The sequence below is a fragment of the Eublepharis macularius genome, chromosome 10, assembly GCF_028583425.1.
Source record: "Eublepharis macularius isolate TG4126 chromosome 10, MPM_Emac_v1.0, whole genome shotgun sequence".
NCBI classification, from domain to species: Eukaryota; Metazoa; Chordata; class Lepidosauria; order Squamata; family Eublepharidae; genus Eublepharis; species Eublepharis macularius.
The window spans coordinates 50,516,253-50,528,623 of NC_072799.1; the positions used below are offsets into that span (position 1 = coordinate 50,516,253).

The 12,371-nt window shown below is 38.8% G+C and overlaps 1 protein-coding gene across 3 annotated transcripts in view; it reads right to left on the reverse strand.

Annotated features, from left to right (window-relative positions):
* Nucleotides 1–561: 561 nt before the first annotated feature.
* The window catches only part of ELF2 (E74 like ETS transcription factor 2), a 44,619-nt gene continuing 32,809 nt past the window's right edge, over nt 562–12,371 (reverse strand). For all 3 annotated transcript variants that reach the window (XM_054989767.1, XM_054989768.1, XM_054989769.1), the window contains 6 exons: nt 9,902–10,015; nt 7,700–7,873; nt 6,616–6,705; nt 3,606–3,798; nt 2,881–3,225; nt 562–2,380 (listed from right to left, as the gene is read on the reverse strand). In XM_054989767.1, coding sequence (XP_054845742.1) covers nt 1,753–2,380; nt 2,881–3,225; nt 3,606–3,798; nt 6,616–6,705; nt 7,700–7,873; nt 9,902–10,015 — 1,544 coding nt within the window. In that variant the 3' untranslated portion in view covers nt 562–1,752. The remainder of the gene's footprint in view (nt 2,381–2,880; nt 3,226–3,605; nt 3,799–6,615; nt 6,706–7,699; nt 7,874–9,901; nt 10,016–12,371) is intronic.

A 12,371-nucleotide genomic window follows, 5' to 3' on the forward strand; every position in this document is an offset into this window, starting at 1 on the left:
CAGGAAAGCCTGAATATTGAGAGTTCAGGCAGTGAAAAGCATGCCCCCACCATTTAGATGATATGGTAACATGACCACAAGGCGTACAGTTTGGCAGACTATGACCTGGTCTATCAACCAAATAATTCTTTAGCAATACAACTGCTCTTCAAGACCAGAGGATAAGGACTGCTGCTTTCACTCAATAGACTTAAGCACACACAAGCTCTCCAAGCTTCAATTAACGCAGCGATCGTATGTGCATCTTTACTGAAGCTGATTGCAAAGGCGAAGATTTCTCCCCAGGAAAGCCACTTTTTCTGAATGGAGACAAATGACAGAACGTGCAGCTGTTAACATACCAATCTAATTCCTGTTATGAAATTCTCTTTAATTTCAAGAAAAATACAGCTGTTTAATTAATCACAGCATAATTTGGACATTATCACTTCATAAATAGTGCCTGATACAGCCCCCGTTTAACACCTTTTCAGATTTTTTCCCCTCATTGTTTCCTCTCCTGTTATTTTAGAAGCAGGGCAATGAAATACTGGAGGGCGGGTAGCCTTTCTTGCAGCATAATTGGTGAGAACTGAGAGCCTTTATTGTAAGGTATTTTTTAACTGTGTTGTCCAACTACATATTAATTAGCATGAAAACTATAAATCTGGCTGAACATCAGACATATTAAAAGCGTTTTTTAAAAAAAGAGACTAAACTTAAATTTCATGTTTGTATTTCAGTAAAACCTACTTGAATACACTTTGAAACAAGAGTACAACAAAATAGAATATACTTTAAATGTTGAATATACAAACTATTATAGTTCATTCTGAACACTGGTACTTCCCTCTAACTTCAACTAAAAAAATGTACAGGCTTTTACTACTTGACACAAGTTCATGCCAAGTGTGACCTTTCAAGTGACAGAGTAGAAGCTGAAATTGAAATGTAAGCACAGATGTCAGGGCTAAGTGGTTGACTCCAGGCCTGGTGCAGCAAAAGGCTGACACGCGTGTTGCCACTTTGTCCACAAGTAAGAAACCGACAGACTTAACTACCATACAAAATATGTTACATGTAATTCTATAACAATACTGTGCTAGGTATAAGATTTTTTTTAAAAAAAACTGTTTTAATAAAAAATGCTTTACACAAACAAGCCATTAGCTTATTTCAAGAAAGATAACTGAAAATCAGTCTAAGGCTTTCATTTTAAATTTGCTTAAGCTGTATGATACAAAAATCCCTCTAGGTCTCAATCATGTCTTAGAAGCTCTTTAATCCTCCTTTAATTCACATTCTAGAATACCTAGTAGCAAAGTTTAACATAGCACCAGTTGAATACTGTGAGTACACAGTAGTAATTGCTGGTATGCATATTAGATGCATCAGATTTGTCTTTTGTAACAACTGTTTAAAACCTCCAATACATAGCAACCAAGAATCCCTCACAGAATCCGCTTAGTGTTCCATGCATTAGTGTAATGTGATAATGCAGTGAGCTTCTGGAGCCCCCACCAGTTGGAATTTTCCTTTTTCATCAGCTTAGTATTTTCTCAATTTGCAGAGGCAGTTGTGTCAGTGTGTGGCTGTGGTTCAATTCCCACTGAAACATGGGACATTAATTCATTTCCAGTAAGTTTCAAATATATGCATATTAACATTTTAAAGTCTGTTTCAGCCTTCATTGTGTCCATTTCCCTGCCTCCCTAAATATGTCAGTTAACTCCACAATGAACTATGTAGCTAATGTTCATAGCTGCCTTTTCTTCATTTCTCACATGTTACTATTCCCTCCGTTTTCAGTGTTACAGGAAGAGCAATGGCTGATGGTGTACTGACAACAACTACATGAGTAACTGTCTTGGTTCCATCTGCTGGCTTTTCTTCTTGTACAAGCTGCAGTGTTTTAACTTCTCGTTCCTGCTTTAAAGCCACTGTTTCAGATTTGACTTCTGGCCCTTTGATGACTGCACTAATAACTCTAGGAGGAGTATGGCCACCAGACTGCTGGGGAGGCATGGAGAGTCTCATCACTGGTGTCCCATGTGCTAGAGATACTGGAGTAAGTGCTCTCACAGCCAATGGCGTTCCCACTATGTTGATACTTCCTGTCCCAGGCAGGCCAGTTTTTGTTTGCAGCTGGCACTGTGCAAGTTGTGTAGCAGGGATGGTAATTATTTTTGCAGGCTGCATTGTGATTTTCTCTCCATTTTCTGCAGATGCTGGCATCACAGTAGGGATTGTCTGGATTACCACCTTTGGGGTTGTTGCTGTTGTTGGGCTTGTGTTGGTAATTAACGGTGACCCTGCATTTACTGACTGCACTGCAACAGTTGAAATTTTCTGTCCTAGGGATGTCATTACAACAGGTACTTGCATTGCCACGCGAACAGTTCTGTCAAATATGTAAAGACAAACAGTGCAGCATTAAAACCAAATCAGCAGCAGGAACAAATGACTTAAATTAAGATACCCATAATTAAATCTTATCTGTACCCAAAAAGGGTATTCTCCCCATGCACACCCAAATCAAAAATTTAAACTAGAGACATCCCCATACCAGACTGTGCAATGATATACTTTCATTTGCTTCTCAAAGTTTCAAGATTTAAGTTGTCTCTCTGTGGTTTTATGAATTGCATTTAAAAAAATCAAAACACAGTTTAAGAATTCAGGATTAATCAAGTAAGAACTAGCTTAAGAATCTGCTTTTTATAAAGTTCTGACTTCACTATTCAGCCAGTAGAATGTTGAAATTTTCCAAAGCAATCCAGTTTGGTTTATATGTCCTACACCTAAACCGTTCATGTGTCTTTTGATTCTCAGTCTGAATAAGCACATTTAAAAATGCATCCAATGGTGCTCCCCTGACTTCAGCCTATCCAATGCACTAACCTGGGAGCAGTCGTTGCTGGAACAGTAGTGGTGGTGGGAGAACAAGGTGACATTTCATGCCCAGAAGAGGAGATATTCACCACTCTGGTAACTGGCTTCTCTGCTCTTGTGCAGTTCAACTGAGAAGCGTTTTTTCCTGTGCGAGCAGAGGCCGCTGCTTTTAAGAGATTTTCAGCAGACAACGTCACTCGTTCTAACGATTTCTCATCTGTTGGTATTGACAAATCTTCACTGCCACATTCACTTTTGTCATCAATTACCACAATGTTTTTGGGCATTTCTTTAAACTGATATACAAGCCTTTGCCCTTCAACCTTTGCCAGTATTCCTCTTTGATAGTAGTATCTGCAAGGAGAAATACAAGAATACTGTATAGAGCTTTAGTTATAATAACTTCCCATTTCACTTTTACATTTCTAACCAAAAGACTGAAGGTCATTTGCTTAAAAAAATTAAATAACCTATGCATACTGGATTCTCCAATATAAAATTAAAAAGTGACCAAGATTTACAATAACACCATTAATAATGGGAAGTGTGGCAACAACAATGCTCTGTGGAAGGTTCAAAAGCATAATGCTACATTTGCAAGACAAAGTATCCAATATATCTATGGGTGAAGCTTGCGATCAAGCATAACTGCACAGTTCCCCACCCCCACCCCTTTTTTTAAATAAGAAGTTTCAGTAGTCTTCCCCATCCATCATTTTTACATACATATATACCTCAGGGCCCTTCCCATGGTTTCATAGTTCATGTCGGGCTTGTTCTTGTGTTTTCCCCATAGTTTAGAAACTGCCTTTGAATCCACAAGTTTAAAGATGCCCTTCTCTCGCTGGGTCCACTTGATATACCGAGGACAAGTATTTTTGTCCTGAAGCAGATCTAGAAGGAATTCCCACAAGTAGGTTGTATTTCCTACAAAAAAAATGTCATTTTCATATTTTAAAAAGAAAAAAAAAACTTCCCTTGCTACTGTCAAGAAAACAGAATGATTAGATTATGTATCAACCATCTTAAGATGTGCGCACATACAGTACTTAAGAAATGAGTTTTAAAAACCGGTAGAAGTCAAAATTATAAGATACAGCTATAGAAGCAGTATTAAAATATTAAATGCCAACTTACTCAGTTACTGGGGAATAGAAGAGAAAAGAAACATCTATAGGTTGCTAAGTAGATCTTCTTAGAGAATAAAATGTTCCTTCCAGTCTGACTTTTATTAAAGGAATGTTTACATTTTAGCATGGTTTTTTTTTACCAATAGCCTTCAATCTTACTCCATATCTCCTCTGGTGAATGTGCCAGAGTTCTCCAAATAATAAGCAATACTATCAATTGCTTATTTCAACTCAACTATCCACTTCTAAATAAAAACCCAGAATAGGCAACATTTGGAAGGAAAAGTGAGAGAATTTTTTTAGTGAAGGATTAACAAGAGATTAAACTTGCATAGTGCAACTGACTTAAATGTTGTGTTTGAATGGTAGATCAAGTTTTATCTGCCAATAATTAAACAAGGATTAACACAAAAATGTCTCTTAAAAGATCAGAAAATCTGAACATAGATAACAAAATCTTTCAGTTTCGGAACAAGCCAACTTTCCTAAAGAATAATGTAAATCATTATGATTTTCTCTGTCAGTATTTGGCAAATTAAACAGAGCTATGACTGCTTGTCCAAAGCAACATGTGGTTTGTTATCTTATACATGCAAAAAATATTTTTTTTACTTCCAGCTCACTTTGACCAAGACCTGTAACAAGCCTGAAGTTACTTAAAGACAACTTAAGATTCCTGGTATCTACCTTCCTAGATCCTGCAGCAGAATGTTAAAAAATATTTCACAAAGGCCTGTTTAAGGCTTGTGTCTTAAACTGTTTAAGACTTGTGCCTTAAACTCTGTGATTTACTATTGCATTTCAGTAGGGGGCAATCTTACAGTATTTTTCCTACCATGAGCTGAAGTCATATTATACAAGGACAGTGTAAAGGTCATTCCTCATTTCTGGACTGAATACACATACTTTCTTCCCACTTGATCTGAAGAAGTGAGCTCTGACTCAGAAAAGCTCACACTAGAATAAATATTGTTGGTCTCTGAGGTACCAATGGATTTCCATTTTATTTTGCTACAATAGTTATCCCACAGGCATACTATGATTTTAGGAACAAATGCTTGTAAACTAAATGCTCTTTTTTGACAACTCTTTCCTTCACATATCTCCAATGCCAGGAAATACTCAATCCAATTAATGTCACCTCTGACTTTGTTCTTATCTCAAGAAACACGGTCAAATACAGTAAGCAACTAACACTATCTGGTGAATAACAATGAGCAAGTAAGTAAGGCTAAAAGATAAGTACAGGGTAAATGAATAATTTCCCATGATAAAATATTCTCCATCCCAGAAGCTTGCTGGGTGACCTTGGGCCAGATACACATTTTCAGCGTAACCTACCTCACAGGGTGATTGTGAAGATAAACTGAAGGAGAGGAGAATAATGTAAGCTACCTTGAGTCACCACTGGGGAGAAAGGTGGGATATAAATGAAGTAAATAAATATATCCCAGAACAATTATGAACGGTGTCCTGGTGCTGTTAGCCCTTTGGAACACTATGCTGGTTTTTAGCAGCACAAAAGAGTTGATTCTTAATGACATGATAGAAGCTATACCCTCTTCTGATGAATATTCATTTTTAGCCATTCCAAAAAGATCATGTGCCTTGCAAACAGCTCAAAGCCATTCTCCTAAATGTCTGTGACACTGTGACACTGAGAGATCTCTGTCTTTTGGTGCTACACCTCTGAAGATGCCAGCCACAGCTGCTGGCGAAACGTCAGGAACTACAATGCAAGGGCCACGGCTATACAGCCCGGAAAATCCACAACAACCATCGTTCTCCAGCCGTGAAAGCCTTCGACAATACATCAAATTAAGGTGTGTTTACTAGAACAGGGTTATACGTCCCTTAAAGAGCCAGATTCACAGTTTGGGAGTGCTGCTCAATACAGCAGTCAGCTTAAAAAAAAAAACAGGTGGCTGTTACGGTTTGGAGTGCATTAGACTGGCTTTGGTTGGTGTAGCAACTGCACCTGTTCCAAGCTCAGTCAGATCTACCCACTGTGATACATTCCTTAGTTACATCTAGATTGGACTACTGCAATACGCTCTACTTGGAGCTACCCTTGAAGAGTATCGGAAGCTGCAGCTAGACTGCTAGTTGGGGCCAGTTATTTGGAGCATGTGATACCGATATTACAGCAATTATACTGGCTACCAATCTGCTACCGAGCACAATTCAGGATCTTGGTTTTGACCTATAAAGCCCTACATGGCTTGGAATCGGGGTATCTGAAGGACCATCTTCTCCCATATGTCCCTACCTGGAAATTAAGATCACTAGGAGAGACGCTTCTGATTGTCCAATCTGCTAAAGAAACTCACTTTCTGGGTACATGAGAAAGAGCCCTTTTGGTGGCAGTCCCAAGATTATGGAACAGCATCCCTGGGGAAGGGTGCCTGGTCCCCTCACTGCCCAACTTCAGAAAGCAGCTGAAGATATGTTTTATTAGTTTTGTTTTTATGTTTATTGGCAGTCCTAAACTGTGTTTTTAGACTTTGTTTAAGTACTATTTTAGTTATACTGTAAGCTGTCCTTACTTCTTGAAAGGTGGCTAATGAATGTTTTAAATAAATAAATATTGCAAGAATTATTGCACAAACGTCACCTTTGCCTTCTCTTGCCTTCTTCTTTATGCCCAAGTCTGGAGATGAACTAGAAATGGCTGATGGTGCTTGAGTTTTTGGCTTACGGCCAGCTGCAAAAAACAGTTTGAAAAGCTGAAACTAAATTTATTTATGAATTATGTACTAGTTCTGCGCACCCTTACCAAAAATACAAAACTAGTCATTAACATTTCTCTTTTACAGACAGAACACTGATGGTGCATGTGTAATTTGCCCATCTCTCCTGAAATGTGCATGACAGAGTGCAAATCTGAACCAATATTGCTGCAACCATCACATCTGTTCCCTTTAAAATATAACAAAGGCAGTACATTTGGCCTGTTGGTTCAATCAAAATAACTGTTTGAGACAAAAGTTTGTCTGAACATGCAGTCTGAATTTTCTATAACTTAAATCTATAGTCTCACTTTCATTAAATCAAGATGTTAACCAATGGAGCACCTGTTGGTCTATGATTCATGTCGTTTCTTAATTACTTTTCTAGCCCAAAGGGTGCTCAAAATGACATACAAAACAGACAACTGTATTTATGTCTTAATCACATTATCTACTGCTTTACTGTTTTCACTGCTGTAATTCACCTTAAGGAATATGTACGTAAAGGCAATATACAGAAAAGTTAATAAACCCCAGAAACTCTGGGGCAGACACACTACTTGGAACTGAGGTTCCTAAATGCCTTTGTGTATGTGTTATATGCCGTGAAGTTACCTTTGACCTATGGCAACCCCATGAATGAAATCAAAAAGAGTCCAGTAGCACCTTTAAGACTAACCAATTTTATTGTAGCATAAGCTTTCGAGAATAACAGTTCTCTTCGTCAGATGCATGGTACAGAAACTGGTCAAAAATAGAAGAGGAGGGATTTGACCAGTTTCTGTACCATGCATCTGACAAAGAGAACTTTATTCTCGAAAGCTTATGCTACAATAAAATTGGTTAGTCTTAAAGGTGCTACTGGACTCTTTTTGATTTTGCTACCACAGACTAACACGGCTAACTCCTCTGCATCTATGCCCATGAATGAAAGACCTCCGAAATATCCAAAGTGCCCTTAAAAAGTACCTTTTTTTTTCTTCATTGGCTCATGGATCTCAGGAGATGTTGGTATAGGAGATGTATCCATTGGTTCAGCCTCCTCAGTCGATACCTCTACTACTGTCTCTGTGATCACATCTGGCCTCATTGCAGCATGAATGAACTCCGGAGTTGACACACAAGGAGGGACAAAAACTTCCACTAAAGAAAGCAAACAAAGGGAGGCTTTTATCCAGGTTATTGTAAGGAACTATAAAAAAATATTGCATGGGTAGGTTAGGTCAAAAGCATCCCACCAGTTCTAAAAGTCATAGCATCCCATACTATCAGACAGATATACCAGTGCTCGGTGATACACACTTCTATTGTGACATAACAGTCCTCAGTTTTTTAAAAAAGCAATTCTTGCTTTTCAGAAGTGGAATGTTCTTGTAAACTTGAGAGCCCCTAGTTCTTGACATGAGAATCAATATCAGTCCTTTACAAATTCCTTGCATCCTACCACGCTTCCGCTAACTGAAGAGAGAGAAGGATCAATTTCGCCCAACTCCTCAATGCTGCCCTCCTCCCTACACATGTGACTGTGTTTGTGAGAATCCCTCTTTTCCCAGCAATGCCTTTTCCTGAGTCACAGGAGGCTGTGGGATGGGAGGGGGAAAGATCTGCTTCTGCAAACTGAGCATCTATAGGATACAAACCATAAACATTAGATGAACTGAGATAGGATTTTCTTTGTAGAATGAAAATTCTTGATTAAGAACCATTTACCAGTTTGGGGGAGGGGAGTTGCACTTTTTTAGCAGAATCCATAAAGAAGCATTCTACTACTTTTTTTCTTCTTAGGACACAGTCATCTGCACACTAGTAAACAATATACACGAAGTACAAGCACTTAACACTTAAAGCATTTTCTTTCTAAAAACAGCAATAGCAGCATAACACAACCCCAGAAAAATCAACTGATTTTACAACTGTTTTTTGTTTTTGCTCCATTCAATATTACATCTTGGGGATACTTGGATTTTTCAGGAAATACTGGTTCAGGGAAGTTTTATGAAATGCTCTGGATATAGCTATGTTCTCTCATTCCATAGAAATGTGGCCTCCTAACATTCTGCAAAACTGCTGTGGGTTATTAATTATATTAAAAGGGATGGATCTAAACAAAACAATTCACCTTGTGTGGAAGTGCACATCTATGCTTTGGAAGTCTGAAGATCTCGGAGCTGTGAAGCATGGGCTTCCACCCCTCCCCAATAGATTATTTTTGGTAGGACATAGAGTTTAGGTTGACATAAGGAGTTGGAGCTAGTACAACATTTCTACTTGTGCTAGAACTTAGTGGAAGCAGAAATGCAAGGAGAACACTGTAATAGGTCCTTGCATCAACTCAAACTTATTGTATCTCATTTACATTGCCACTTATGCAAGATGTACAACCAATTTCTGTGCATTGTAGTATAAAAACATCTTGCTCAAGCAGAACAACATTAAGTCCAGTTTTGTTTCCATTTCAACATCACTGGTTCCTAGCCAACAAATATACCCTCCAAATAAAACTCTTGTTTTTTACATAGTCTTGGGTTTTTAATGGATTGGGAAGGACTCAGTCTGTTCCTTAATCAACATTTGTATTGCAATGGCTAACAATTTAAATCTGTCAGCTCAGAAGCACTTCTAGAAATGGAATAAAATTAAAAACCTTTATTAACAACTTTCTATTTTGTCAATCAACAGTTTCCAGACTGACACAACCCAATTACTGACAGAAGAATTTAATGCCCAAATCTATGCAACTAAAAAAAGTTTACAAATAACTGTAAAAATAAAATTGTAGGCAGAAATTGTGAACTGCCTTTCCCTTTTGAGGTCACTTAGGGCCAATCTAGATGCAAGGCTTGCCACACAGAAGCTACATGAATCAGGCTCTGTGCAGCAGCTGCTCCAAATGCCAGCTGTAATGCACAAAACAACTGAACGTGCAGCGTTTGTGCAGAGGTTGCAAAGCACTGCCGCTGACACAAGGAGAAGGCTTCCAAGCAGCCTCCATGTGTGACTTGTAATCTAGTCTTTAGAAGAAAGCATATCAGGGCCCAAGATGTGAAGGCTCAGGAAAATGGGAAGAAGTTCAGCGCTTCATTCCACAAAATTAAAGCCAAGGAATAGCTCTGTTGGGACTGAATGCAAATTAAACCACTGTTCCGAAATATTCATGTACTACTGACATACCAGGAGTTCGGGCATCTCTTAAGCAGGTTGGAGATTCCATATGAAGCAAGGCTTCTGCTGCTTCAATTGTCTTGTCTGAACAGTGCACATTGCTGCCATGAACAGATGCTTCCACTGCACAAAGAAAAAAGAAAATTTGGTTGACAACAACTATGTGATATGATCTCTGCATTGGTCAGTATACATTAGTCAAATGGATGAGAGCCAGTTTGGTGTAGTAATTAAGAGCGCAGGACTCTAATCTGGAGAGCCGGGTTTGATTCCCCACTCCTCCACTTGAAGCCAGCTGAGTGACCTTGGGCAAGTCACAGTTCTCTGGAGCTCTCTCAGCCCCACCTACCTCACAGGGTGTTTTGCTGTGGGGATAATAATGGCATACTTTGTAAACCGCTCTGAGTGGGCATTAAGTTGTCCTGAAGGGCAGTATATAAATCAAATATTATTATTATAAATCTTAAAAGCAACTAATTCCATTACAGTAAAGGCTTAGAATAATAATAATATTAACATTCGATTTATATACCGCCCTTCAGGACAACTTAATGCCCACTCAGAGTGGTTAACAAAGTGTTATTATTATTATTACCCCACAATGATCACCCTGTGAGGTGGGTGGGGCTGAGAGAGCTCCAGAGAACTGTGACTCACCCAAGGTCAGAAGAACTAAAAAGCTAGTTTATGTATTTATACACCACTTTTCTCCACAATGAGTACCCAAAGTGGCTTACAAACTATCTCACAACAAACCTGGGAGATAGGTTAGCCTGAGAGAGTGACTGACCCAGGGTAACCCAGTAAGCTTCCATGGCAGAATGGGAATTCAAACCTGGGTCTCCCAGATCCTAGTCCTGACTCAAGCCACTACACTATACTGGCTCTCCTTTGTATGCCCTTAGATTTGTTGAAACCGCTCACTCCTCAGAGTGCATAAGCTTAGAGACATTTCAAAACTGACTGTTCCTTTACTGTCAGGTCAAAACAGTTTTGTTTCAAATACTACAAGGCACTTTTATGTTTTAATCAGTTAGCTGTGGATATAATCAATGAAGGCACTAATCATCAAACAAAAAATAATAACTACCCAGTTGTGAACATGCAAAACTGCCTTATACCAAGACAGTCTGAAAATGGCTCTCCGGGGTCTCTGTAACAACAGGGCTTTCCCAGCATGTTACCTGAGAGAGCCTTTTAACTAGAGATGATGATGGCTGAACCTGGGACATTCTGCATGCAAAACACATGCTTTACAAAGTTATGCCCTCCTCCCTTAACAGTTATTAGGGATCAAGGGTTCTGAGCCAGAGAAACTGGCTAAGAGCTTACTGACCACATTCAGGTATCACAACAAACCTGCACTTGCGATGAGCATGAACATGGCTTGCTTGCTATGATCACAAACTACCTCTCTTTTCCTCTCATATGTGGAGCACAACCAGAAAGCAAAGATATGATACTCAATTTTGTATCAGGTCTCAGCTGTTACTAGCAGACATGTGATAGCATGAGAAAGACATAATGGGCTTCTCTGTTACTGGCCATGAACATGGGCAGTAAAAATTTAGTCTGTGGCTACTTCAGATGACCAGCAATGTTTGAGGCAGTGAAATAAGGCACCACTCTATTTGTCCAGCAATAAATGTTCATTTCTAGAAATTGCACTGTTTCATAACATTTGTACTGTTACATAAAATGAACAGAGTATCAATAAATTAGGCAACCAAAAGTTAATCTGTGATCAACAGTTGCGTATCACACATTTTAGAGGTGCTTAAATTACTATATTACTATTTCATGGCTTTGCTTTTCCCTTTGAACAACTGAAGGGAAGTACATGCAGCTGAGTTAAATCTTACAATCTTCAAAAGAAATAAAAATAAGTTCTAAGTAAAGCTTAGAATTTGTTTGAATCAATGAAAACACATTAGCTGTTCTTTACAGATTTTTCCCACAATAATGTACTCTAATTACTTTTGGCAACCAGAAAACATTTGAAATACGTAAACGCACAGAACAGTATCAAGATATATATCCCACTTTTTCCCCCAATGGGGACTCAAGCTATCTTACAACATCTTTCTCCACAAATCCATTTTATCCGCACAACCATCACCGTGTGAGGTAGCTCAAACTGTGAGAATATGACTGGCACTAGGTCATCCAACAAACTTCCTTGATAGAGCAGGGATTTAATCTTGATCTCCCAGATGCTAGCCTGGCATGTTAACCTCTACATCATGCTGGGCTCTCTGAGAAATCAACACGGCTTCCTTTTTGTCAAACAACTGTACTAAACCAAATGTTCCAGAAAACTAAGATCACTAATGTAGGCAATATCCAGGTTCATGGTACTACACAACCCCAGATGGTTCCAAGCTTAAAACTGAGGCTGAGCTCCATATATACCAGCGCTCAAATACGGTATGTGAAGAACCTCTGGATTCATGACTGGCCCTTAACTTCAAAGGTGCTA